Source organism: Limanda limanda, chromosome 15 (genome assembly GCF_963576545.1).
Source record: "Limanda limanda chromosome 15, fLimLim1.1, whole genome shotgun sequence".
Lineage (NCBI taxonomy): Eukaryota > Metazoa > Chordata > Actinopteri > Pleuronectiformes > Pleuronectidae > Limanda > Limanda limanda.
The window spans coordinates 12,636,917-12,664,809 of NC_083650.1; the positions used below are offsets into that span (position 1 = coordinate 12,636,917).

Here is a 27,893-nt window from a genome sequence, read left to right on the forward strand (position 1 = left end):
TGTGAATAGTTAATCAACATGTATGTACAGTTACTGCACCGTGTGTGTGTATCAGTTGTTTCAAACAAATTGATAGTACACAGTATATCTGGCTAGAGAAACTGAGAAAGTCAGTGAAAGGAAAGGTGGGATTTGAAGTCGTCTTCTTCAGATCCTTCTCAGGGACACTTCCCACTTCTGGGTTTGTTTTCGAGCTGACGTCTTTCCTCTCAGCCAATCGTCGCCCTCTACCCCAGAATGCATTGCATCACAAACTGCACCCGCGAACAATGCCCCAAGTTGCCAGGTCTTTTTTGAAACTGCACATTTTAACCCTCTCTGCTGCTTAAAGTAAGTTACCGTCGACTCCTGCGTGAAACCGGCTGGCTATAGCGTTCACGCCTGTGTACTGTCACTTTGTAAAACACGCGTTATGCACATGTCAGCACATTACGGAAGTATTGACTCGAGTTAGCCACAGCAGCAGGATGCTAACAAAGTAGCTCCAGAGGCTAGCAGCGAAACGCCTTTAAACAAAAGGTAAACTAGCGACGACTTCACTGTTGACAGCTACAAAGTGGACTGTTAAAGACGCTCCCTTTATATGGATGACCTATATACATATGTGTGTGTGTTTCAAAGGTGTGGTGGTCCCAGTGAGTCCAGTAAACAGTTGGCGAACCACTACTGTGTTGTCACCTCATTATCATAATATATTTATAGCCTTCATGTAGCTGATCCATTCTGCACATGTTGTCTCCGCTTTCATTTTCAGCCTCACACTCACGTTACATTTGTTAGGTAATGTATTTAATAGGTGCATTGGGTATTCTACAATTATACTCATTGAAAATATAATGAAAGTTAAGTAGCCCCATTTAGAAGTTAATCATATAATGTAAATCATTCACTATCCTTCAGGTGGGTTCATGGATAATGGGCAGCAGCACATGGGCTGTCACCTTTTCATTTTAAAGGTCGTTCAGCTATTCTTAATTTGGAAGTGCATAAATTTAATTAGATTAAGTAAATGTTCTGGATCTCTCTCTTCACCTGAACGAGTCCACATTGTCTGCTTTCAATTTTTTGGTCATGATTCTCGTGTCCTCATTTAAATGCCAGTTTGTGATCACTGAGCCTCCACTTGATCAGAATGATCTAATATCAAATCATCACCCTCTTAATGTGATGTCAAAGTCACAGAGTCGCCCCCAGAAAGTTAAAACTTTCTTTGCCCATTTGTCTCTTAATCAGGAATTTAGACACATAAATGTTTCCATAGGTTTCTCATATGACCTGTGAAAAGTGTGGTTTGACCCAGAATGAGCCAAGACCAAACTTTCTGGATGTGACGGTCTCAAAAGCATTATAAGCTGACTTAAGTGAAAATATATATTATATATATATATGCTTAATAATCGTGTTACTCATATATAATATAATCACTATATCCCAATATAGTGACGATAGTATACTAGTTAGATAAATATGGAGCAAGCAAAGAGCTTTAAAATAACATGAGAACCAGAAGTCAGTTCCATTGTTTTTTTTTTATATTACTCAACATGCAGAATTTCATTATCTGTTGCAGTGCAGCCCAAAAGTATGATTAATGATAAGGGATGTTTAACATTTTAATCTACTTTAATTTCTTCATACCTTTGTTTTGTTGAACAGTTTTTGAAGATTCCATCTCAAAACACCTCTTCATTGGTTTTGTGTAGGTGGAGCTAGAGGCCAGTAATGGCCACAAGCCCCAACTCTTCTGTTCTCAAAGGTACTGTACAGCTTCTAAGTGCAACTGCAGTTCATCCATGTGAAATTCAGGTTGCGGGTTCAAGTTTATGACTCTGTTCAATGTGTCTGCAGATGTCGTTGCCTATGTTGATGTGTGGTCGTCAGGCAAAACAGCAAATTATTCAAAAACATTCGTTCAGCAGCTGCAGGAAATGGGAGCTCAGGTGAGACCAGAGGGCACAAGACGTATTATATTGTCCAAATGTTACTGTATTAATTATAAAGGGGATTTATTCTTTTTTTCCAGATATCAAAAACATTCAATAAACAAGTCACACATGTGGTCTTCAACAATGGTCATCCTGCCACTTGGAGTAAAGCTAAGAAAACTGATGTGAGACTCGTCTCTGTTCTCTGGGTTGGCAGGTAAGGGACTTATTTTTTATTTTACTTCAAAACTTCTATACATTTTTGTGATTGTGCTTGTTCAATCAAAATGTTGTTCATGACTTGAATCGTTACTTGATTCCCTCAATGTGACTATTGTTTAATGAAATAATGTCCAGATGTTACGACGATGGTGTGCATGTGGATGAGGAGTTGTATCCAGCCTTAAATGACGAGAGCAATCCTGTGTTGAAGAACAAGAAAGTGAGTCAGATGAACATGTGATGTTTATGTTGGAATAACAGTTGAAGCAGTCTGTGTATTTCAGACTTGAAAAACTGATTGTCAAGCCAAACATTGAACAAACTTAGGGTCGCTGATTGATGTAATTTCTTCATCTGATCAAAATATGAAAATGAGTGTCAATTGATTCTACTGAAAATGTTGACTTCTTTTAAATACATATAGCAGGACAAATCGGGCCATTAAACTGTTATTAAATTTGAGTTTTTGAGCTTTTGATTTCAACCTGAACCTTATGTTAAATAAAACCAGAAGCTCTGATATAAGCAGTAAAGCGTACCTCTATTTTATCATTTTTATTTATAATTCTAGAGCTCAGCCATACTCCTACTTTTTGACTGAAACATTCCTCCTAGAATTGATGTTAATATATTTCGTTCACTGCCCTTCCCTCGCCAATGAGACAGCACTTCATTGGTCAGCCTTTCTTAAAAAATGAAAAGAAAATGTGCCCTTTTCAACATAATGGCCTTGCAAGTATTCAAACTTGATCAATTCACTATATTGTATTGTGTGTGATTCACCCAGCATCGCTGCATGCAGCCTAAAGATTCTCCAGAGAGGACACCTGAAAATGACAAACGCATGAAGAAAAAATTGGACAAGATGATGAAGGACCTTATACCGAAACAACCTCTGGGTAAGAGATGGTAACACCTACGGAAAAAGTTTACTTAAGACTTAATTATGTAGTTTGTCATCTCATAATTATTTTTCCACAGTGACCGATGTGTCGCCCATCATCATCGATGAAGAGAATGGAATAGTCTACAGCCCTGCTTTGAAAAGATCAAATTATATGGCACAGCGCTTGAAAGACATGAAAGAGAAGCGGGAAAACCTCTCACCCACAGGTAAGCACAACGGCAGGTGTACAGGCTAATGAATTGATCAGGCCTGTATTTAATCTCTTTTGACAATGCCATCCAATTCACGTAAGTCTTTCTGTCTTTCAGCTTCACAAATGGTTGAATCCTGCTCACCCACCAGGCTGAAGCCTTCTCTAGGGAGCACACCAACTGTCCTCAAATTAATGTGTAAGAAAATTGTAATCTCCCTTTTACATCTAAGTGCAAAGTGGCAGTTTTTATCTTTCCCAACTCCCAAGAAAAGTTTCTAAATGTCTAGAGAGGGAAGTGGCAGCAACCTGCTGATGCTGTATTATTCGGGTATTTAGATATACAAGACTTTTAAAATGAGATGTCTAATATGACGTCAAAGAAGCTACATATTTCTAAATTATTAAAAAAAGTCCTTACAGGCATTGTTCTAGAGTTAACTGGCAGGTAAAACAACTCAATGAAGCCAAATTAACGAGTGGAAATTCAAGGATATAGCATTTCTACTTGGACTTGACATGTGATTCATATTTTCCTAGAAACAGTATTCTTTTCTCTCAAGCTCATGAAATAAGAGATAAAAAGTTAAAAATACATTAAGAAAACATGTGTCTAACCAGTAGTGATTTTGGAGACTCAAACTATGAAATAAAGTTAATAAAAATAGAAAATGAGACAGGTGGCTGTGCACACGAAGCATCATATTTTTTAAATACATCATTTTTGGAGGTCTGGGTCATTTTACTGTTTGAAATTTACATTATAAGAGTCTGCCTACTCGAGAGACACTAACAGTAACTAGCAGAAATGGAAAAATTAGCATCCCTTTGTAGTCAGGCTCATATATGTGCAGCATATATGGCCCTTGTTTTTGCTGACAGCTCATAAGAAAATATCCCGGTCCCATTAACTGGTTGCATGAACAAGTCTAACCTTCATTCTCTTGTTTAGTTTTGCCTTCCAATATGTCACAGTCGGCATCTAGCCTACAATTAAATCCGGAGCTTGTGAAGCACAAGCAGCTGCTTGTGGTTTTATGTTCTAAAGGTCAGTGAGAGCCACTGCAAGTCCAAATGCACACACAGGGAAGGGAGAACAATTCAATTTAAGTGGCTGAAAACCTTTAATTATTCCTATTTTTTCCTCTACTGTGCAGTTGACAATTCGGATGATGATTCCAGTGCCTCTGCTGCGGAACCTGGCTGCTCACCTGATAAAGAGGAAGGGAGAACAAACGTTGATGTCGATGATCATGGATGTGTTGAAAAACGGCACAGGAAAGATTCTGTAGCGCTCTGGCTTTCACCCTGCCGTGAAGGGCCAAAAATGATATCAAGCCCTTTGAGATGTCATGACTTGGAGGACAAAGAGGATGAAGAGGGAACAAGACAAAAAAAGACAAGAAGCCTCTCAGTTAGAAAAGAGAGAGAGAAAAAGAAATCTGTAGGTTTATTTGAAATTCCGTGCCAGGATACGAAGTCTGACAACAGCAAGAACGTTTGTAAAGGGAAAAGGCGATCGCAGATCAAATCAACTAGCCCAAAACCTGAGAAAGGAAAGCAAAAAAGGAAAGCTGATAAAACGTTTACAGAGACTAAGTCCAGTATTTGTCCCAATAATGTGAATTTTTCTAGTAGCCTCTTGTCACCATCTACGTCAGGTGGTGCTGGAGCTGAACTGTCAAAAGTAGCTGCTTCTGTCTTACAGAAAACACCCAAACGAGCCAGACTGTCCCTTTCTGCCTTGGTCCGACCCGTCACTGTCTCCGCTAAACCTCAGAGTGTTGCATCAGTTTCGACAGATGGAGATGATAACGTTTTTGAGGACTATTTTTCCCCAGCTAACCACCAGCAGAGATCTAAAAAGCCTCTCATGACGAATCTGCCTGTGGGGATGGACGTTCAGATTCCCTTTGAGTTGAACTCTGTCCCAAAGAAGAGAAAACAAAGAAGAAGTGAAAGTATCGAGTTTGAGACCATCAGTAAAAAGAAGAGGAAGCTGGAAGAAAGTCAGAGTGGCAAAAATCCCCATCAGTGGCCTGATGCAAGCAGACGCTCACAGCTAGATGTTAAAGAATCTCTGCCTGCACTGGACAGTTCAAGTGCCAGTTCAACAATCGTGGCTAAAAGGCCTAGACGCAGCACCATATCACTCTCAAGCGCTAGTACAACTACTAGGGATGCAGTAAAACAAAGACGAGCATCTGTGCAATCAGCAGTATTAACAGAGGATAAAGCAGTATCACAGCTGGAGAAAGGTTCTGGTGTCAGTGTCCAATCTCAAACCTTGGAAAGTGAGTAGTGAGACTGTCAGCTTAGAGCAGACCTTAATCACAGTGAAACTATTACCGAACACATTTCCTCAATGGTTCATTATAGACTGAACTTAACTATGTAGCAATGTTTGTAATCTTACATCATGGGTTTCAAAAGGTTTACAACAATACTAATATTTTCATTTGTTCATTAATCTCTCCAGTTGATTTTCTGAGGATGAATTTAATTTCTGGGTGTCACATTTTAAAGAGAAAAATAAAGAAATGTATGCAGTGTGAATTAGGCCCTTTTGTCCAAAGTGTTCTTTCTCTGCGTGTTTCTCTACTGAAGGCCAAACTCATAATTTAGGCCTCATGAATTCGATGTGTTCAGAACAATCCCTCCATTATCTAAACTGATTATCCTTTTGAAGGTTGCCGGGTTGGGGCTAGAGCCAATCCCAGCTGACATTGGGCTGGAGGTGAGGTTCACCTTAGACAGGTTGCCAGTGTATCAACCTAATCCTTGTGTGTGTATTGATAATTTTTAATTTAAAAAAAAATTGACCATGAACAGGATAAATAGTTTGGAAACTGGACGGCTTCAGATGCAAAAGCGTGTGCAATATGTTTATGTTATTAAACCAAACTTATAAGGAAACGTAAATAGCTTTGTTTTAAAACCTATTCAGATAAATAGCAGTTTTCAGTGCTGATGTGGTCCAAATTAACATAAGCTACTGATTAAAAATATTCCAATGCTCACTCAGTTCCCTCGATAATTTAGGCTGTATATGTATGACAATATTAGAATTGATAACTTATTAATTTGTGATAAAGTGAACAGTCACTTATCAGCTAGAAGTGCAGTTAAAGTAATTGATTTAAATCGGAAGTAATTTATAATTAAATGTCGCTGTACAGGTTGATGTATCAGGCTATGTAGCTTGAGTATAACACACAAACACACACACCCACACCGTCTTTACACATGTGTTTCTGTTGTTTTCAAATGTAGGCAGAGGAAATGAATGTACAGTTGCAGCTGGTTCAACAGAGATCCTCTCTGAAGGTGATATTGTTCACAATCAGAAGATCAGCGCGGATCTTCAGAAAATGGACAAAAAAACAAAGGTATGAAGACTTCGTCTAACAACCAAACTGCAATTTTTAAATTTTGTGTCATTTATGATGATTGTGCTTTAAAGCCTATTTTGCACTCCGTAAGAAAGTTTTACCAAAAAACTGCATGTTGATGGTACATTTTTGACTGGGCAAAAAAACTGAAATTATTCTACAAAAACAGGATGTCACCAGTTGGAGGCTTTCAGATTAATTTAAGATAATACTGTGGAGCGGATATCTGTAATAATACCCTATTATATATATATATAAATATGCTATTATATACATATCCCATTGTCGTTTGTTGATTTCATGTTGTTGATATTGCGATTTACACTACACCTTGTTCTTAGAACTTACTTCAGAACAGCCTTTACTTTACAAGTTTATTTTCCTCCATCAGGAAATGACAGAGGTGTAAGGAAGGACATTTTCTCTTCTCACTTTCCTCAGAAACCTTAGCTCATACTTTATGGTCTTCCAACATGAATACAGCTGCAGAATATGGCAAAAGTCCTAACGCTCATTCATAAGGAGGTTTAGATGGTAAACTAAATATAAGCAGTTCTAAAGTATTTCCTCCATAAGGTCATACACTTCCATAGCTGTAGGCGTTTGACGGATCTCGCTGAGAGGTTTTGTCTGGTCCTGAGGGTTTCCTGTGTTTTGCCCCTGTGATGGTGGCGTACGACTTCCTCGCTTGTGAAATGCACCTGGTGTCTGTTTTCGTTACGCTGCTAACCTCAACAAGCTGTGGCTGAAACTTGACGTCATGTCCCCCTTAGGGATCTGTTTCAGGTCGACTGTATTGTAGCCTCATCACAGACGTGCTGTAGTTGTTCTCTTGTTTCTGTGAAGATCGTGATAACAGATGGATATGTAGATATTGCTTTCCAATTGAAGAGGCATTAGTAAACACATTTGTGATGAGTTGTGGAAAGTCACACCTGCATGGCTCACTGACCTCTGACGTGCAGATAGTAAACAATGATAAATTCCATCTAACCTGACCCTGAGTGCAAACTGTGCAGGTTTAGTGTTTTCTGCTGCAGCTGTTGACACTGTTAGAATATATATTATTTCAATGTGAATATATGTATTTGAAAACTTATATTAATAGAATTGAATCTTTTGTTCATTTTCAGCTGATTACAAATGCTCAATTATAAATGTAGAGGGGTCCCCTGGTGACCTAGTCGTCTGTAGACACAGACTGTATATAAAGATTGTGAAAAAAGTAAAGCCAAAGGGTCTTGATCGCCACCTAGTGACTGGCTGCAGTATATTTCATAAACCCCACCTCCTTCATGTTAGTAGATGGTACATGAACTACATTTTTTCAGAATTCTGGTTTTATATCTGGATAGTTGTTGGAAGTGGAGATGTGTCGACCATCTTTGCATACAGCCTATGCTAAACACATACTATATGACCCAGACATCTTTGCTTGAAATCCAATACAGACTGTTATCAAATGTCATTTATCCTTGTCTCCTCACAGTTCCTATCTTTCCTCACAGATCTTCTGCACTCTGCCATGTTTGGTTTGACTGTGGTCGCCGAGCATATTTTCTCTGACATGAGCTACTTTATGTGCCCATGCAATATTTTGGTCAGTTTTTATGTAGGGAGATCTTTAGTTGTGACAAGAGACCCAGGATCGTCATCTCTCTCCATCATTTTCTGAAAACGTAATTTCACTGAGTGCTAAAATAGTCGCCATCGGTGCCGCCAAGTCATGGGAGTGAAGAATTTCCTCCATTTGTGCTCGGGGGCCCTGCAGCAGTTCACACCATCTCTTTGTCGGAGGCTCATTCTTCAATGCCTGTTTTCTTGTACTGCTGCCAGAGCATGTCCACTGCATTGGAAAAGCCAGATCTTTAGGGAATAGCTTCTCATATTTTAATTTGTATTGTTGTGACTCATAAGCAAATCTGAATATCATAACATAATCCTTTGAAAAAAATTTCTACCAGGACAGCTGAGCAGTGATGTGTTGATGGTAATCAACCCAGTGACTTCCCAACTTGTTTATCAGGGTTAATGTGACTGGTGGTCGGGGGGGAGGGGGAGTTTTGGCATCACTGTGCAGCAGGCCTTAACCCCTGACTTGCAGCCGGGGGTCCAGATATCAGAGCCTGTAGGAAAGAGTCCGGTTGTCCTGTTGGTAACCGCTGCTCAGGTGTTTGTGTCGATGATGGCTTTCTGGGGCCAAAGTTCGTGGCAGGATGGAGCACGATCGGCAGGTTACAGATTTACAGTTTCAGTGGCTCTGAATACGTTTTCCTCAGCTTGTGGCCTTGGTGTTTGATTTCCCTTTTGGTCTCTATGCAATCATCTGTTTCAAGGGGTTATTGAAAGTACACGGTCCAAACCAGCTCACAATGCTTCCACCCAAAAGAAAAATAAATTGCCTTGAATTTCCAATACTGTATTTGTATTATCTTCTTTATAATACAGATTTGTTCAACATGGAGTGCAGAGTTTTTCTATTTCCTGTGGTTTGTGTTCCACTAAAAGGTTACCAAATATGCACTTCTGGCAATACTCTATCGACGTTCCATAAATGTGTAATTGCCAGTCATGTGAAAAATATAAAGTTTTAAACCGACTTGTTAAAATTCACAGAACATTTGTAAGGGTTTAATTGATTTCATTTGTTGTCTTCGAACATCCAGCTTTTGTAAAATGTCTATATTTATACATTTGTTTACACAAAAATAGTTGATCTAGCCAAGAATTTAATTTAGTAAAGAAGGATGTTTATCTCTGTCATTCGTTTTTGCTTCAGGGAATGAGGACATTGGTGATGACAAGCTTGCCCTCTGAGTAAGTACCTCAAACATTTAATAGATAAAAAATATCACCTGTTGCTTAAAAAAATAGATATGATGTTAAATTGTTCATGTTGGATGCTTTCTACTCTCATCACGTCTTGTAGGAAGCAGACCATGTTAATTCAGGTTCTGAAAACACTGGGTGGCTTCATAATCGTTGACCGCGTGTGTGAGAGCACGACTCATGTGGTGTCTGGGGGTCACCGGCGGACTCTCAATATTCTGTTGGGCATAGCCCGTGGCTGCTGGATCCTCTCCTTTGAATGGGTACGTAGTCTGTACATATTTAGGAGCCATTACATATTATTCAAAACTGATAATAAAATGTGGAATTATTGTTTGTTTGTGTATATTGTGTAGATTCTCTGGTGTTTAGAGCAAAGACATTGGATTCCAGAGGAGCCTTATGAACTATCGGACCAGTTTCCAGCAGCACAGGTGAGTACCAGTAGTGATCCTGTTGCATTAACTGTAACTAAACATTATAGTTTTCTATCAGTGATCTATTGATTTTTAGGTTTCATGTGCCAAGCTTAGATAAGCGATGCATTCAAATAAAACAGTATTTTACCCAAAACAGAAAAGTTTGTCATGCTCACTCAAGAAAGTTTTTTCACAAAGTTAGTTTTACTTCTTATATAGACACATATCTGTTACATCTACTTTCTTCAGTTTAATAGTAATTAATGTTTTTTCCCCTATTTATAAATATTTGATTCAATATAAATCATCATTTTTTCACACTTAAAACTAATAAAGGACAGTAAATCCCAAGCGAAGGAAGTCGGCCGGAAACCAGCTAATTTTTATTGCCAGTCATCCATTTTCAGTTTGCTTGTTTTTCCTGAAGCGTCCTGTGTGAAATGTGAATGTTGCTGCTTCTTCCTGAGCTCGTCATTCATGAGTCACTGTCCTCTCCTGCCACTGCGAAGGAAGACATGGGGTCTTGATGCAGACAAATGTCAGCACATTTCCTCTTGAAACCGTTTGATGGCTTTTGTTGTGACAGACAAAATACTTTCGTGTCCCAGAGGCCTTTTACCATTCCACCACTCTTAGGGACGCATCCAGCGAAATACAAATATCTTTCTTCACTTCAGAGCCTGTGCTCTGTGGAGCCTGCAGCGTTTCCTTCAGCTGCTCTCAGTGTCAATGAAATAAACTAATTTCAGTAACATTGTTGAAAAAATATATTTTTACAGTGACTTTTAAGCCTCTTTCACTTGCTTAACTTAACATGTACTAATATAATGTGTCTCTGCTGAAATCATGATGCATGACCTCAGTGAAATGGCACTGAGATTAAAAGACTGAAGCTCATACATCTCACACAAGGTTAATATGTGAAACAGTTTTTAACTTTATCTCAACTGTAAGTGTCCATTCAAGTTATACTGTAACTGTCCCTTTAAATATATCTGCATTAGGCCATCATAAATCAATGATCAGGACTAGTTTATGGATACATTACATAAAAACTGGGGGGTGGGACATGACCCGAGAAGGAACCCATTATTTTAAGATGTGGATACAGGAATTTGTTTATGAATTTAAATGTGGTTACCTTTGAATGTTGTTGCTGATCCGTGTCTCTTGTGAGTTATTAGGAAATTACATTGAGATCAGAGCGAACAGGGATATGATCCTTAAAAGAAACAAGAAAACCATTTAGGCGAATTTACCATTTTTATTCTTTGTTTTGATATCATATTGCTGGAAAGGTTGTGGTGATGAGGCGGTTGTTTAATCACCAGAACGTACATTTTTAAAGTCTACAACAGACCTATAACAGAAAACAACTTCAGAGATCAAGTTCCTGCTTTGTGGTTGTGTTTAATATTCAACTTCACATGTATATAACAACTGGTAGAGCATTACAATCAAACACTTGCAAAACCTAAAGCTAGTGTTTACTAGTGAGAAATTCAAGCTTCCTCACTTTTCATAACTTCTCCCCCTCGTTAGTTTAAAAAAAAATTTGCAAATACATTCATTAAAAATCATCATGTGTGAGCATGTGGTACTGCAGAATTATATTAAAAGATTTCCTCTTAGTTTTTGTGCAATGAAATCATTAACTAGCTTGGAGCAAAGAGGCTCTCAGATCTCTTAAACAAATCTCTCTATCTATCATATATAATAATGTTAAATATCAACCTTAAAATCTACACATAAGTTAAATAACAAATGTACATACATTCTCTGCAGAAAAATAGTATAGAGAAAACTATTTTCTCTGACATTTTAACATTTGCACTTTATAACAATCACTTTTTGCCAGTTGTTTGTCTGCATGTTGTACCATCTTCTCCTTCATAAAATTAAAGTTAAACGGCTGCTTAAACTATATTAAAATCATTCAACAAATTTAATTAGTTAATGTCCCATTTTGCTCTGGTTTCAGTCCATATTTCAAAATTTTTGCAAAAGCCAAATTATGAAACATATTAACATGCACAAAAACGTGTAAAAAATATTTCCACAATGTGCTTTTGCTCCCTTGAGGATTTTAAATTTTTGGTTTTGTTTGTGGCAATTTTTTAGGCCACAAATTACCCGATGGTTCAGCGGGGACCAGTGAAGTCTGCTGGTCTCATCATCATCGTGGTGGACTGCAGTGAATAGCCCGAGCCTTTCCAGTAGTACCATTTGATTCCGTTGAATCGATTTGAGTTCTGGCCTTGCTGGTAAAACATCCCATTCAAATTGGAGGGACCGCAGGCATCAAACCACCAACCTGGAACGTCAAAACAAACATAATTTTAAATGCAGTGTTGTCAAAGTGGATAATGCATTCATACTCGTTTCTTTCTTTCATACTCCTGACAGCTGCTAAGAGCTAAACCATCTTTAAATCCTCTTGTGGTAACTTACATCTATACACCATACAAATGTATTGCTTTTAAGTTTAATCATATCCTTTATAAAAAATGAACCTTTGACATTAACAAGCTGTAAAATCTGCTGCATATTGAATGAAAACAGAGCATTTTGTTTTAATTTATCAGCTGAGCAATAACAAATATTTTCAAGCTAGAATCCTTGTTTTATGGAATGAATGGTATTGAATTCATCTTTGATGCACTTGTGGTTGCAGTTAAATTGATGTCGGCATCATGGCCTCACATTGTTTAATTGAAAGTGGCAGTACAATCCTCTGTTGTGAAATGGTGTCAAGGCAGACAGTTCACATTTGACACCATTGAATTGGATGTGACAGTTTAATTGCTACTGCTCTTACATAGCGATGGATCGTCAGCTAACAGTCCTTTTTGTTTTAGGTCCCGATGACACTCCTTAAGTTGTCATCAGTGTGTGCGGGGAAGACACTGACTTGACTGATAACTTGGTTTATGAACTTTAAAAGTCTCTGGATTTGTATTTGTGTTCAGGGGCTATATCTGTCTGTATCTATCTATTTATATCAGTTAACAGCTTTCAAGAAAAAGGAAAAAATATATAATGACTGAGTCATACGAAATTATTAGCATATAATTTCACACTGCTGTCTAACATGGCTGCCACTTTGTTACAAGTTTATTAGGAATGCTTAATGCAATTCTGTATGCCCTTTCAATGCAGTAAATAGTTGTCACCTCTAACAGACAGGAGTTGATTCATCTCTGGCATTTTAGTGGTAAATTTAATATAGTACTCCACTGATTTAACATTGTACTTTTGTAACATTGGTTGAATCTGTTCTGCAGAACCATAGATATATATTTTATTCTACGCCTACATAGAGTGAATGGGGTTTATGGCCTATACTGCAGCTAGCCACTAGGGTTGATCAAGACACTTTGGCTTCACTTTTGTTGAGCTTTCATGTTGTCCATCTTTATAAACAGTCCTCTGGAACCTCTTCTCAAATGCAGTAGTACTCCCCAACGCCTGTCAACAGACTTTGATGGGGAGAATTTATTTCCTCTTTAAAATGAGAGTTAGCAGTTGTTTTGTATTGAAAGCCTTTGCACTGAGAGGCAAATCTGATACATTTTTTGCTCCCATTTACACACTGGCTTACAGCATTGATTGAAATTTGTGTTCATTCAAAACAGCCCACTGTATCCTTTACACCAGGTCAATGCCAGTTAGTCAGGATGGGCATAATGTGCATATTGAGTCGCCTGTGAGAGACGCCTAATGGGAAAAAAGAGGACAGGGTTGGTGTTTTCAAGCTCACTTGGCAGACCTCAATACAGAGGGAGACAAACTTCTGGCAGCCGAGTCACTTTCAAGGGAACAGAGGAGGACCTTCAAGCTCTGTTCCCAGGCTATTAATGTCAGCCATTGTAGGGGTTGAATTCCCCAATGAGTTGATCAGTGATTAACTCTAAGCTAATTGTGCTCTTTGACCAGGCCACAAAAGTACGGGAGCCCTTAAAATGCACTTGGAAGATTTTTATTTGAGGAAACGGGGGTAGTGCCAAGATAGGAGCGTGTGGGAATGAACCTGATTTTTTTGTTGTTATTTTCCTGATGATTCAGTTATTTACAAAAACAGTGTTTCTTACCCCCTGTTGTCAGCTGCGAACATTTGCAAACACATTTGTCATTGTCTGCATCCTTTGTACTGAAATCACTTCCTGGCTGCCCGATGCTGCTTATTTTGCCGGCTGTTCCACTGTAGCCTTTAAGGTGTATCCTGTAGAATGGGAAAAGGAGAAATGAAGGAAGAGGAGGAGGAAGTTCCTGACTGCTGTTCCTCAAAAGGCAATATCCGACTTACAGTTGTTTAGCTATAAATTCACTACTGTGCTTAAATGGGGTTTGGCATATGGATTAAATGTCTCCTCACTTTTTGGGTTTTTTTTTTTGCTGATCTTGATTTTATGATCTGTTACGTTTTCACGTTTGTTTGCTGCTATTTGTGTCGTCTCTTTGTGGGAGTCTGAAGTTTCTGAGCCAATTCACTCTAGACCCAATTGGTCATAGTTGTGTAGACTTGAGGCATGAATAGAACTGGGTTTAATTGAGGCGTCTCGAGTCCTGTTTTGTGCACATCAATTAAATTGAAATTTGTCTTTCACTTCTGAAATCAGTTTGGCTTTACTAGAGAAAAAGTTCCTGAAGGATGTGTTGTTACTGTATATTAGAGATTCCGAACACATTATGTATTTCCTTATTTTTCAAATACTAACCAGTTTTATTACATTTTCTGTGGGCTCATGCCAACACATGATCATCAGGAAGTATAAACTCTTACACAGCACTAACAAGAGGATCATTTATGTTTTGTTCTTCTATACAGTAACAGTAGATCAACATTTTTGACCATCTCCTGCCGTCTTTACAAAAACAGATATCAGGGGGTTGAATATATGCACAATCTAATCCAGGGACACTCAGCATGTAACTTAGAATAACTTATAGAAAAGTGTAGAATTAATGTAAATCTGAGACTTAAATTTTATTCAATACGGTCTTAAAAAGCCTTAACTTAACTTATTGAACCCTGCCGAAGTCCTGCTTTGGTGATGCTCTTTGGCTGAGAACAGTTTTAGTTTTTTGTTCGGGGATAGTAGTAATATATGCTCATGGAATAATTTTTCCTCATTAACTTCAAAATAATATAACAAAGGTTTACTGCCTAAAATGAGACACATTCAATATGGAACACTTCTCTTATATTATGACATACCTGTAATTTTGTGCTTCACCGTCAAGAGAAAACTGATCATATTGGGAAAATCCAGAGTTTCCCTCCCAGTCACTCAACTGGATCCTCAGTTTGTACATCTGTTGACTCGTAAGTCTGGAGACAAATTCGTTTCCTAACCAGAATTCATTTGAAGGTTCTCCGAACCCCTGAAAAGATGTTAAAGAAATGTAATTAAATAATGCAGATTTTTTGCAGTATAGAGGCACTTAGTTTTTTCCATTAATGAAACAGCAAATAGACAGAGGATCACCATGTGCTCTTCATTTCCTGGCTTTTACACATGGTTATTTTTCCCTGGAAGTGACATTTTTACCCATTATAAAACTTAAAGACACACCAAATTCAAACAAATCAAAGTCGCATTCTCAGATATTATAAGATATTGTACTAGTATCAACTTTAAATGGCTACAATTCTTCTCTTTAATGATTTCTCTGCGAGGACCTGAACTTGAAATTCATTTTGGCGTTGTGATCATTCATGTCATGTCATTCATTTCCCACTTGGCATTGGCTTTTTTTTTTAAGTCATCCTTTTTGATTATAGATTTTAGTCTCAAATGCAGACAGAAATATAAAATCTGCTGTAACTGAATGTGGTACTTTAAAAACAGCATTCATTTGATGGAGGGCTGATGATAATCCCCTCAAAACTCTGTTTTAATGGCTGCAGGTTGTCTTCTCTTCCATTAAGAGTGCCCTTAAAGCACTTTCAGTCAGTGGCCAAAACCAAATCTGGCCTCTGTCCTGTGCCACCAGACCAAAAACCTGTAGCCTAGGATATGTATTTATTAAAGGGAAGAATTTCTTCTTAATAGTTTTACCTTTTTGTACTCCTGCCACGTACGGTGAAAGTCAACACCGCCGTCGAAGCGTTTTTGTAGCACGGTCCAGCCTCCTCCTTCTGTCTCCATGTCACAAAAAGCCTTCAGACAAGAGGAAAAAATAGATCTGCTGTAATTAATAATTCAAAACAAATGCTCTGTAATGAACCCACAAGTTCACAATGCTTGGTTCAGTTAAAACAACTTTTAAGCTGAAGGGAACAGGAGCAGAGTTGAAGTCCAAGTCTTAATCACTGAAGAGTATCTAAGGAGATCACAGGTTTAGTTTAAGCATGCACATCAACGAAAGACTGATTTCAGAAAACATGTCCTCTTCGCCACTGGGATATTTAATTCCCTCTGGTTTTAATTCCACTTTTAGCTGATCTGAACCACTCTCTTAGAGTTAAGCCAGTCGGAAGTAATTAAAATGGCTCACTGTACCTTAACCTCCATCGTGGTGTTGGGTAATGTGAGCGTGTAGACTCCACTTAGGGTGTTTCCTGACTTGAAGACAGCAGCACAGTCCATGAACGTGGTTGGCGTGTCCTGCATCATGATGGTTTTGGTCTCTGCAGAGAAAAATCAGCCTTGTTTATTTGACGGCACACAATTTCACTCACAGCGTTCAAGTTACATCCAATGGGAAGTTAACATCTTCCGGTGGCTAAAAGGATAAAATTAATTTCCTTTGTGTCACTGTGACTGCTGCAGGATCCGCACCAAAATTCACCTGTTTGTAGGTATCAGCCCTCCACTTTTTTTAAGCAATTCATTAAAATGTCAAAAAAATGTTACAGAAATTTTAAGAAATCCACCACTTTGTCTGCATCAAAATGTTATGGGTCCAGTCTTGGCCCATACCCCATTGTGAAGATATAACCTTTTTGGCAGAGGTACTAAAACCTATGAATGCAGTTACAAATATCCGATCGAATGTCTTGATTATTTCACCCAAATATTGAAAACAGGTCAATGTCTACCATGGCTTTGTCCAAAAGCTCTGAGCAGTTGGCAGATTATAAGAGCAGAGACTAAACATAATTTAGAGGCTGTGCCCAAAGCTAAGCTTACAAGCTGCTGGATATAGCTTCATATTCAATGGAAAAATATGGAAGTGGCTTCATTTTACCAGTAACTCTGCACCAGAAATTCAATAAGCATATTCCTCTAAATTCCATTATATCGTGTCTTACCCTCAGTAATTCCAGTGGTTACAGCAGTCTCAGGCCACAGGTCAAGACTGTGGTTGCACTGATGTGAGTTCAAGTTAACAGCCTTTAGTTAGTTGGTGACTCACCTCGAGCTGAGCCCACAGCGATGCTGTGGATGAGGTTGTTGAGGCTGTCCAGCAGCTCCTGCTGCTGATGCTGCAGGACACTGTTGTTGGAGGAGACTTTGAGCAGCTGTTTGTCCAGCTCGCCTATGATCGCGGTCTGCCTCAGTATCAGGGTCTGGAGCTGCTCCTTTTCCTCTCTGACCATCTTCAGCTCCACCTGCCTCTGCTCCTCTATCTCCCCCACCTTCTTCTCCAGGATGCTAAGGAGTCACAGACAAATTCAATAGTGAGCTTTGCTCCTTGTTTTGTCCAACACTGTACTGTTAGTGAGGCAGAAGTGAGCGAGTCCTCACCTGTTTTTGTTGTTCAGTTTGTTGATTTCATTTGTTTGGACAATAAGTTGTTTTTCCAACTTGTTGGTTGACAAGGAGTTTTCAAGAAGTTGCCGCTCAAGTCGCGTTGTATGATGAATTACCTGCAAATGAAAGAAGCACCATTTCAGCTCCGTCCCTGAGGTACCTTACTAAATAAGCTATTAAGGCATCTGTAGAATTGCACCCATATCCCACCTACACTACAACAGCAAACCTGGTGTTTTCTGACAGAGGAATACTTTAATTTGATATTATATTGTTGCGTTTGTCTTCGCCATTTGAATGTTTAATATACTCTCAGTTGGCACACCGCGCTACACCTCGTTTAATACAACAGTCCAAGAAAAATTCTCCATTATAATGTTATAGGTTATAATGTTAATTTTTTGTTGAAATTTACTTAGAGAGTCGCAGATTCATGGCCATTTTTGAGGCTGCAGTTTCTGATGATTTTCAACTGTATTGTGATGGGAACAAATGTGTCTATTATTTTATTCAACCCACAGTTCAACAGCACCACATATTACACAGCTTCAAAAGTTATATCATTAAGTTGAATAAGCACCTCCCTAAAACTACTGTATTTCAATAAAACCTTCATTAATGGATTTACTTAGCGGCTTTTGTATGAAAATACATTAGCTAGTGATAAAATGTTACAGTACGTTAAAAAACATGTAACTTTATGGAAAGTATAATGCAAAAGCATAATGTTAAATTACATAATAAACCTCAGATTGTTTGTCTGATCAACAGGCAGTTTGTCCTTTGCCCCCATTTTATTACTTCCAGAGTGAACAAACATTCAATTGCAAAGTGGAAAAGCTTGACAGGAAAGAGCAACTAAATTCCAGTTCAGCAGACGTACCTGAACCTGAACAATCCACACATGTATTGAACTAAACTCTGGGGTTGGGGACCTTGCCTCTAATTTCCCATTTTGGAGGAACTGAACTCAGCAAAAAGCAGGTTGTTTACATGGATCCCAGCTATTCGTCTCCAATGGAGCTGTTGATGTCTTTGAACAGACGGATGTGTGATTGTGACAAACTGATAGACCCTTTCTGTGGGAATACGAGTGGGCTAATAACAGGAAATGCTGTACAGTTGGCTCACATAAGGTCATTGACGTGTAGCCACAATAATAAACTGACGCAAGCATGCCTGTTTTCACCCCTGCTTATTTTTTTAACACTCTGAAGCCACATTATTTAATGCACTGTACCACAGAGCTCAGTGTGGAACCACCACATTGTTCTGCTGAGAAATCTGTTGTGCTTGTATGTTGACAGGTGCAGACGGGTTAGACTTTCTTAGTGTTGTACTGCACAGTGTGAGAGTGTGATTTCTGAACGTTACATTTCTGTAAGTTGGTCAAAACTGAAAGCTCAACCTCACCTGTGCTTCCACGTGGGTCAGTTTCCTCGTTTGCTCGGCGGTTTGACTCAGCAGGTTTGTTCCAATTTCTAACATCGTAGCCGTGTGGTTGTGGACTGCACTCTGCTGGATTTGGACCATGTCCTGTTTCATGCTGTCCTGTATGTAGTTCTCTAACTGCAACACAGAGGAAAGAAAAAGACCCTTTTAAAACATTTCTGTTAGTATCTTTAGGAAATGGTTTTGTTTGTACAATGCTGCATTGCAATCACAGGGAAGAGTCACTGAAAATGTATCAATGGCCCCATTTTACATTAAAACTCGCACTCTATTATACTACGACCTCAAAACACATAGTGAGAAATATGTTAATTTCACTTGTGCTCCCTCTTCAACAATTTGTTGGCATATTTTGTATATTTTTACATGTTAAAATTGAATTTAACAGCCCATTTTTGGAATCAGTTGCTGATGCAGTACTAGAGTGCAATAATGGAACAGAAATACAAAATTTAAGCAGAACCACATCAAGACATATTCATTTTTAAATGATATTATTCACTTTGTAATCAGAGCAACGTAATGAATTAATAGAATAATACAGTCTTGAGATGATATAAAACATTTGAAATGATTTTAACAATCCTAATCCAGTGTTATAGTTAATCAGTTAAAAAAAAAATATTTGCACCAGGAACATGGTTCAAACGTGTTGTACTTTGACTAATTATTAATCCCGAGTATGTTTTGGGCGTAACGTTCAATAAACCAATCAGAGTGTCATCTCCGTGTCCCTTTAAAACTCAGGTGCACCTCAGTGGATTCGTATGAGAATGTTAGATTAGCCAGGTACTCAGAGTGAACGCTTCACTGCAGAGGACATTTCTCTTATTTTGCACAGGAGAAGAGCTTCTGTGTGTGTAACAAGAAGAGTGCGTGCGTGTTGTGCACCCACCTATAGGTGGTACTCTCTTTGGATTGAATTGTGGAGTGCAGGTTTTTGTTGGTGTAAAGCGCTGCAATGCACCAACACTGCATCTGACCACACCTCAGTTTTAGACCAACACGTCCATGAGCACTAGTGCAGTTGTTATTAAAGCAATGTGGGGGCTGCACAGGAAAAATACAACTGCATCATACTGTTGAACTAACAGATGCAGTTGTGTCACTAATGGTGCCGCTTTGCACTGGTTATTAGATTGGTCACTTAGTGATCTGACTTCTCATATCAAATATTAAACCTCTGATTCATAGTAATGATACAATGGCATCGAGCAGGGGAAGCTGTCAGCGTGTCAGTGTTTCATCTTTACGAGATCCGCTGTTATCTACCTTACAGTATCGCCGGATTTAGACCAAGACCAATCATTAAGTTATTTCCTGCACGGTGTTCCTGAGTGGCAATCAGGTCACACGTCTCGTAAACAGGATGGAAGTGTTGAGTGAGGAGTTACATCCTTCATGACAGTGTGACTTGTGTACAGCCGGGGACCAGCGTCAGTAAAATATCTTTGTCATCTGCAGCACGTTATTTACTCATCAGTCAGTAATGTAAAGTCAAAACAGACCAATTTATTATTATTATTTTTCAAATGGCAAATACAACTAACGGCTGCAATCAGTGCTGATTTTGTTTGTCTTCCTCTCCTAGTGTCCGGTGTGTTTATGTTTTTGAATGCAGACAGGGACGTGTGTTAGGTGGAAGGATTTAATTTGAACTGTCGGCAGGATGTCCCATTGACAGTCCGTGATCTAATCAGTTGTTTACTCCGCGTGTCTCAAAGGCGTCAGAGAGGAATGACTAAGTTCCTCATTCCTCCTCCTTCCTCAGTCGTCTGTATTCGGATGTTTTTTAAATAAGCAAGCCTCACCTGGAGGGATGGGCTGCAGCCAGGAAAGAAATTATTCAACTTTGGTGCGGAGGCAGGAATTCTCTCTCTCTCTCTCTCTCTTCTTAACATTGCAATTATTCTTAAAAATTGATTGAATCTTGAATATAAAAGAAACACATGTAAGATTGATTGGGCTAGGTGGAGGTATGTGCTCTACTTGGGTGTTGAATTAGCTTAGTCTGTGATGTAAGATAATTGATTGAGCGTCTCACTTCTTTATTACTCAACAGGTTTTCACAGTTTTTCGCATGGTTGTTAAATATATTAACGGCCATAACCCACTATCGACCTTTACAGTGACTATGCTTCCTCTCTGGAGCCACAGTACAGTATATTATCAATAAATAGATACTTTCTGAGAATATGTATAATTACGTATAATATTTTTATTGGATATTCTATTTAATGGCAAAATATCGAGTTTATTTTAGGGCGGAACATTTACGTTGTGAAACTTTAATCATCAGTCTTAATGCCTTAGCTGTGATTTCTTCTTCTGCCATATTTAATATCTGAAGTGCAAATTGATTATATGAAGTCACATCACAGAACAAAGAAGATACTTGAGTCCGCCTGGCACCAAATGATTTGAGACGGATCGAGCTCATACAAGTACAGATGATAGCCGCACATTATTACTCATCACCGCTTCTTTCAATGTGACATTTACATAACCTGTTCCTGTATCAGATGTGCTGTTGGGCCTTGTTAAATCTTCACTGGTGTGGTGGTGAATTGGCCTTTGATTTCTGAGGCAGCATGTCAAAGTTTTTGTCCGAATGAGCGTCGTCACTGAGGAGCAGGAACATCAAAGGCGATGCCCCCCGAGCTCCCCCGTGGAACAGATCTGAGCCCGTTTATGTTCTGAGATGGGGAATTGTGTAATCGAGCTGTGGGACACTCTTGTCTTGTCTGGCTCGGCTTGTGAAGCTCTGATCATTAATGGCACTCTGAAGTGGGGGTGAAGAGTGGGGGCTTCACTTATTTCTCCCTCAAGTAAATAGCTCAGCAAGCTGAAAGGAAAGCATGCGTCGCTCATGTGGACACCTGTGAGGAGGTTTTGTTCATTTCTTGTCCATTATATCCTTTTGTACTCCAACACATTACCTTTTCATGTTTATTTCCACCTCTGCTTCCTTAAAATAGACTCTCAAAGAATCTTGTGGTCTTAGAAAGAGCTTATTTTTTTCATTCGGCCAAACTAGTTCATCTCGACATAAAACTTTTAGAAGTGGAGCATTTTTATCACTTTTGTAGTACTGGTCAAGGGTTACTCGTGTCAGCATGGTAGTTAACAAGGAGCTGGTGATTTAGTATGACATTCTGCACATTGTTTTTTCAAATCAAACTGGCCAAAATACATTCAGGAAGAATTTGTCAGTTTTAATAATTAGTTTTTGTAAATTTGTACATAAATGATTATGGCTGACGCAATAAAACAGCATCAATATAATTTTTATTAATAATAATATATCAAAGGTTCAATTAATAGATCGATATATTATTCATGCATTTTGTGAGCACAGTAAAGAGTTATATCATATTATCAATCTATCTCAGATGTTGCTAAATGTTTTGCGGTTTATCTAGTGTTTGTCAAAGAAGAGTTTAAAACCACAACCTTCACTCTGGAGCAAAAATCTTCAAAAGTAATCTAGTAAACATCAGGCATGTTTATCCAAGTCGTGTGATCCAGATGTTTAATTTACACTGATAATTTGTTTGACACCTGCATGGAGGCTCTTTCAGCTCTTCACTCAGAGTGTGGTGCATTGACTAAATATCATGGCTATGAATGAACTTTACCTTGAGCAGCCACTGCGTGTTGTTCTCCATGGAGATCTCCAGCTGCTCCAGCCTCTGAGCCGACTCGTCGTTGTCCACTGGTCCGTCCTTCTGCTCTGGGAAGTTGTAGCTGTCGGCCTGGGTCTGACAGTTCTCCTGCTCCGGCAGCAGAAAGGTGTAGCTGCACGGCCCGTTCTGGATCTGATGCTGTCTCTTACCAACAGCACTGTATCCTGTCCCCAGACCAAGGCAGAAACTTACTACTAGTAGGTCAACATGCAGCATCTTCATAGTAGAGTACTCTTACCTAAGAATATACTCAGTAAAATTATAACTCTTTGGATTTTCAAGTTTTAACTCAAACTTCTCTGAATGAACGTGCGTCGGTTCCCAATGGCCTCCAAGTGCAAACAGTTCTCTTGAGGTTCTACGGATTCCTTTTAATAGCCCTCGGTGGTAGGAGGAGAAAGAGCCATCAGGAATTAGAGGTAGTGTTTGGTTCTTAGGTCACCGGTGCCAGACTGCATGTGCTGGCCTTTCATCGAGCCCCCAGCCACTTGTTTGAGCAGCCCATGGCCCCTTCTGATTAGCTAACTGTGTTTTTCAACCACTCCCCCCTTCACTGTGGCCAGTCACTGTGAAGAGCAGTGAAGTGTAGATTCCTTTCAGTACACACAACACAGGAGCAGATGCACAGACTACACCTCTCTCACTATATCCTCTACAAAACCTTTTTTTTTCGCTGTAGTTGGAACAGCTCTTCAGGATGCAGCTGTCCACCTTCAGGACACTGTGGTAGTAGCAGTGTCCATCCCATTCATTGAAGAATGTTTCCCGGCCAACGACAAACACTCAAGCATCTTTGAACACGAGAGTCAAAGGAAAAACCCTTTGTTTAATGATGTTATTGACGCTTTCCATTTATACTACATACTTTGCTCTTTTAAGATGTTTAATCTACATTAAAAGCAAAATATAAAAAATGTGAGCAAATGAATGTCATATATAAGGTTTATTTCACTAATAATGGGATCAAACAATCCAAATGTGGTGGTCTTAATGGTACAAACTAAAGTTGAAGATAACTGACCTCAAAGTAGTCACAGCTTTTATATTTGCATCTGGTTCATGGTTGATTTCTGCAATTTAAACTTAAATGTACATGGCAGATATCTGACTAAAGCCCCCTTTCCACTGGTCAAACTAGAAAAGTAATATCGAAGAAGATTATTTACTTTTACACCAAAATGATCCGGTATACGTTTTTAAACGGTAGTAAAACCTGTGAAAAAAGTGATTGACTAATTTCCCGTTGCCGATAGAGTTTGACTTTTTGTCTTTTTTCCCGGTTTGTCATGTTCAACGTCACAAATGCGCCAAAAACCTTGGCGCTCCCTCACCTAGCTGTCTTGACAAATTGGCGTGTCCACCCATGTGTCATTTTTCCATCACTTTTGATCGGGGCTGATAAAAACCTGTCTAGTGCAATGTCACTTGACCTGGGAATGAACTTCGATTGCAGCCAAAAGTCAGATGTTAGTGTTTTTTTTTGATTATAGGAAAAAGGACTTTTAACAATTGTTTTTCGAAACGTTACCTTGAAATATCATAACCAAATAAAAGCTCCACACAGATAAAACACATGCCTGAAATGCCAGAGTTTCTAACTTGTTGGAAAGAAAAAATAATTTTCAGTAGAAAATTCTTTTAAAAATGAATCCCCCCTGGCTTTATAGAAAATAAGTTGTCTGGCTCCCAACAACACATAATGGCACAGATTTATCCAACCTTTACCTTGTTAAAATGACGGACCTGCAGGACACGTGGAAAGTTTGGGGCCTTTTTACTTTAATTGCAGCATTTTTTGAGTCGTTTAAAGGGCTCTCATGTCAAAGTGAGGACAGACTGCAGGTGTGCGGTGTAGGAAGTGTGTTAGAGGGACTTTTTTCTCCTATACTGCTGGAAAGTGCCTCTAACACAGACTCTCATCATACCTCCAGCAGCTTCACTCTTAAATAAAAAAGACTAACAGGCTGTGGTCCATCTCCGCTAAATAAAAATAAACACGTTTGTGTCATGCACCAAATTCTTATTTAAACTTAGCTTCACCACATTTGTCAACAGCATCATGTTTTATTCTTTGACAGGAAAGCCTCAGATTTGTCCTCTGCAGTGGGATAGAAATACCATAACAGAATTGTAGGAAGTAGGCTGATGTAATACTTACTGTATACGGGAAATGCAACATATTTGAAGCGCATTACCACAGAGGAAGCACACGTCATCATTTCAATAACACATTTTCAGGTGTTTGTGCTGAATCACTTGAACAGTAGATTCTTGCACAGCAGCTCTAGTGTTTCAATTTGTTTTAGGGTTGTTGAAAACAAGGCTCTGGGCCACCTATATAAACCACTAGATTTAATTTTTTTTATGCTGTGACTTCTGCTGAGCTGTTGAGCACAAACTGAATTTCATTATGCAGAGCTGTTAGGCTTTATTTATCCGTCTCTGGTGTTGGATATTAGGCTGAACCTTCTGTCCACCCTCTCAGCAGACTCACCAGCGTGCATAACCAGACAAACGCTCATGCACTCACCATTAGTGGCTGCAGAGATATTGATTAGGCTGTCGGAGTAAGGAGGTGGGATTTACCATGTGAAGCATTAATAAATTGTTGCTGGCATTTAAAAAAGCATCTCATTTAAGCTGAGACAATCTCAGGAGTGTTTTTCAAAGGAAGCTCTTTACAATCTGTATCTCCACTCGCTTACAGTTCGTTTTTTATATGATCAAGATCACATTTTTATTGATTTCTTAGAGACTAATTCATGGATCTTGATGGGGAAATTCCGGCATGTTTAGGAGACTGTGCAATTTCTTGCAGATCCAAATAAAAATCCAGATCGGGTGAATTAAAATGTTGTTTCATGAGGGGACCGTTGATCCTTGGGGGAGGTATGAACTCTCATCTTGCCCTTCTGGTCTAGATTTGAAGTTAAATACATGCAAAGCCAAGCTGCTGGTGATAGAGGAGCCCTGTCTATGTCTGTGAGATTATTCACAGAAATCTTGACCTAAATGTTCAATATGATCACATATTGATTGTGCCACTTTTACAGTCTTCACTGTGTTGTTAACAGAAGTAGTGTGAGATTATTAGTGTGATAATAAACAGGTAGTAGAAGCTACTTGACCACACATTATAAACAACTTCATATATTTATCCAACTACTTTAATACTCAACATCTGCTGTTTATCTATTGAACTTTTTGTTTATCTCTCTTCTGTTTTTCCCTCTTGTGTTTCCCCTATTTTTTTAAAACCTCTAACCTCACAAAGCAGATATGACATATAGTCTTCAATCATTCCCTTTTAAAGGGGACAATGTGGGTTAATGTTAACCTGACCTTGTCTCTGAACCCTCCCGAACAATCCCCGATTATTGAGGTGAAGTGAAACCTGTGTGAACATTGACAAAAGACGAAAAGCCTCAAAGCTCATTTCCTGGCATTCAACTTAAGAGGAGGGCAGATTGGTTCCCTTGAGTTTAGCTACTGACCCCAGCAGACTACCGACCGGTCCTGTGGTGAAAGTGTCACGCAGCAAAACCAACAAGAAGCAGACCCACACAGAGAGAGATGAATATACTGGTTTAACATTGTGGGCATGATATGATATTGTAGCTCATCGGAGAGAAAGCAGTTGTCTAAGTTAATGTGATTCGCATAAAATAATTACTTTTTTCAAATTAGCAGAAAATGTATCCTATGTCAGTTCTTAAATCAGTTTCTTCAGCCGTAAACCTCATTCTGTTAATGATCAAATATAAATTAGTTTAGGTTTCACCTGCAGCATGGACTTTTCAGTATTTACTCATATTAACAATATTTTTTCTTCAAATTGCTTTTCATGGCACATTTTTCATGTTTCTCATGTTCCTCACAGTGACATTCAGCTTCTGCTGTATCACCAGCAGCCACCTTCAGGCCACTTTCAGTATTGAATCAAGGTTTCACAGGGATTTCTATGATTTTAAAATGAGATTCTTCAGGGGATTGAATTATTTGTATTCCCTAATCTCAGTATCAGCACCTGCCCCCAAAAATGTTAATCAAGTCACGTTAGATATATTGATATGGTGTTTTTATGTTATTAGAGTTATTAATAAAATGTAAAATATGATAATACTACAGCAATAGTAGCAGTCCAAATAATACATTTGAAAACAGATTATTAATAATAGTAAAAGCATTGAGTAGCTCGTGCAGCTCTGGAGTCACAGATACCTGCAGAGGAAGGACATTGAGGAAGAAACTCTTACAACAGTTAATATGTTGGGTGGTTAACCATCAGTTTCTCCTCAGATCTGTCGTCTCCAAAGGCACCTGTCTGCCGGGGAGCACCAGCAGGACCTGTTCCAAGATCAGCCGACCATGTTTGTGTCCCAGTACTCCCAGCCGCCCACTCAGTGTCTGATGGAGCTGATCCAGCTCTGTGGAGGAACAGTGTGTAAAACTATGCGGCAGGCGGGTATCTGCATAGGGAGGTACAGCGGCAGGCGACCAAAGGGAAGCAGAATCCTGTCGGAGCAGTGGGTGCTGGGTAAGATATGTTCTGTTTATCTCTCTGTGTTCAACGCTAAACTCCTTTATCGTGTCACTAATAAATGTTTCTAATGTTTTTGTGATTTTATTTTCAGACAGTATCACACATCTGAAGCAGCTGTCATATGATAACTACGATTTGGAGTGAAAGCTGTATAATATGTTTTATTGCTGTGATGTTTAGTTTAATGAATTTAACTCTGGACAGTGCCTCACATCACACACACCCTGTATTCAACCTTCCAGTTTCTCTTCTGCAGCTTTATCGTATTGTTTAGTGTTTGAGGCTTTTCCCCAAATTCTCTCACCTATTCTATTTTACAGACTTTTAGTCTATGTTGCCATGGTTACCTATTTTTTGTAAGGACTATCAACCATTTAACACGTTACTGTGAATCTGCATTAACATTCTGTAGGTCGATCTTCTATTGTATGAATTTGTTTTTTTCATGATATAGTAACCACGACTGCTTAAATGTTTGTTTTGCAACAACTGAAACATAAGATTAAGAGTATGATTTCAAAAATACTTTTCGAGCCAGTTCAATACTCTAGTTGAGATAAAGGATACTGTATCTTTACTATATCTTTAATGTAATCTTTATGTACGTGTTTTATGTTGTTCGTGTTAA

General features: G+C 38.8%; 2 protein-coding genes across 2 annotated transcripts; one reads left to right on the forward strand and one right to left on the reverse strand.

The window, feature by feature from the left end:
* Window positions 1–301: 301 nt before the first annotated feature.
* mcph1 (microcephalin 1) lies at window positions 302–27,821 on the forward strand. The gene is made up of 16 exons (XM_061086726.1): window positions 302–330; window positions 1,657–1,756; window positions 1,849–1,940; window positions 2,024–2,142; window positions 2,283–2,367; window positions 2,935–3,046; window positions 3,129–3,260; window positions 3,363–3,443; window positions 4,197–4,292; window positions 4,402–5,538; window positions 6,518–6,633; window positions 9,416–9,453; window positions 9,566–9,728; window positions 9,822–9,899; window positions 27,022–27,259; window positions 27,357–27,821. Exons 2-16 carry the CDS (start codon window positions 1,723–1,725, stop codon window positions 27,407–27,409), a joined length of 2,574 nt encoding a protein of 857 aa, XP_060942709.1. The 5' UTR covers window positions 302–330; window positions 1,657–1,722; the 3' UTR covers window positions 27,410–27,821.
* On the reverse strand, window positions 11,699–23,153 carry angpt2a (angiopoietin 2a). The gene is made up of 9 exons (XM_061086737.1): window positions 22,675–23,153; window positions 18,998–19,153; window positions 17,579–17,700; window positions 17,247–17,485; window positions 16,391–16,518; window positions 15,947–16,048; window positions 15,103–15,269; window positions 13,976–14,106; window positions 11,699–12,198 (listed from the first exon to the last, which is right to left on the reverse strand). Exons 1-9 carry the CDS (start codon window positions 22,942–22,944, stop codon window positions 12,026–12,028), a joined length of 1,488 nt encoding a protein of 495 aa, XP_060942720.1. The 5' UTR covers window positions 22,945–23,153; the 3' UTR covers window positions 11,699–12,025.
* Window positions 27,822–27,893: the final 72 nt, after the last annotated feature.

What these genes read in the sequence shown, in the direction of transcription:
- mcph1 (XM_061086726.1), top strand. Translation starts at nt 1,723, where the DNA reads ATGGCCACAAGCCCCAACTCTTCTGTTCTCAAAG. An exon ending in CTGTGTTGAAGAACAAGAAA is followed by an intron (nt 2,368 to 2,934) that starts GTGAGTCAGATG and finishes TGATTCACCCAG; the next exon opens with CATCGCTGCATGCAGCCTAA. An exon ending in TATACCGAAACAACCTCTGG is followed by an intron (nt 3,047 to 3,128) that starts GTAAGAGATGGT and finishes ATTTTTCCACAG; the next exon opens with TGACCGATGTGTCGCCCATC.
- angpt2a (XM_061086737.1), bottom strand. Translation starts at nt 22,944, where the DNA reads ATGAAGATGCTGCATGTTGACCTACTAGTAGTAAGTTTCTGCCTTGGT. An exon ending in ACACGCAGTGGCTGCTCAAG is followed by an intron (nt 19,154 to 22,674) that starts GTAAAGTTCATT and finishes TCTGTGTTGCAG; the next exon opens with TTAGAGAACTACATACAGGA. An exon ending in CGTGGCAGGAGTACAAAAAG is followed by an intron (nt 15,270 to 15,946) that starts GTAAAACTATTA and finishes ACATCTTTTCAG; the next exon opens with GGGTTCGGAGAACCTTCAAA.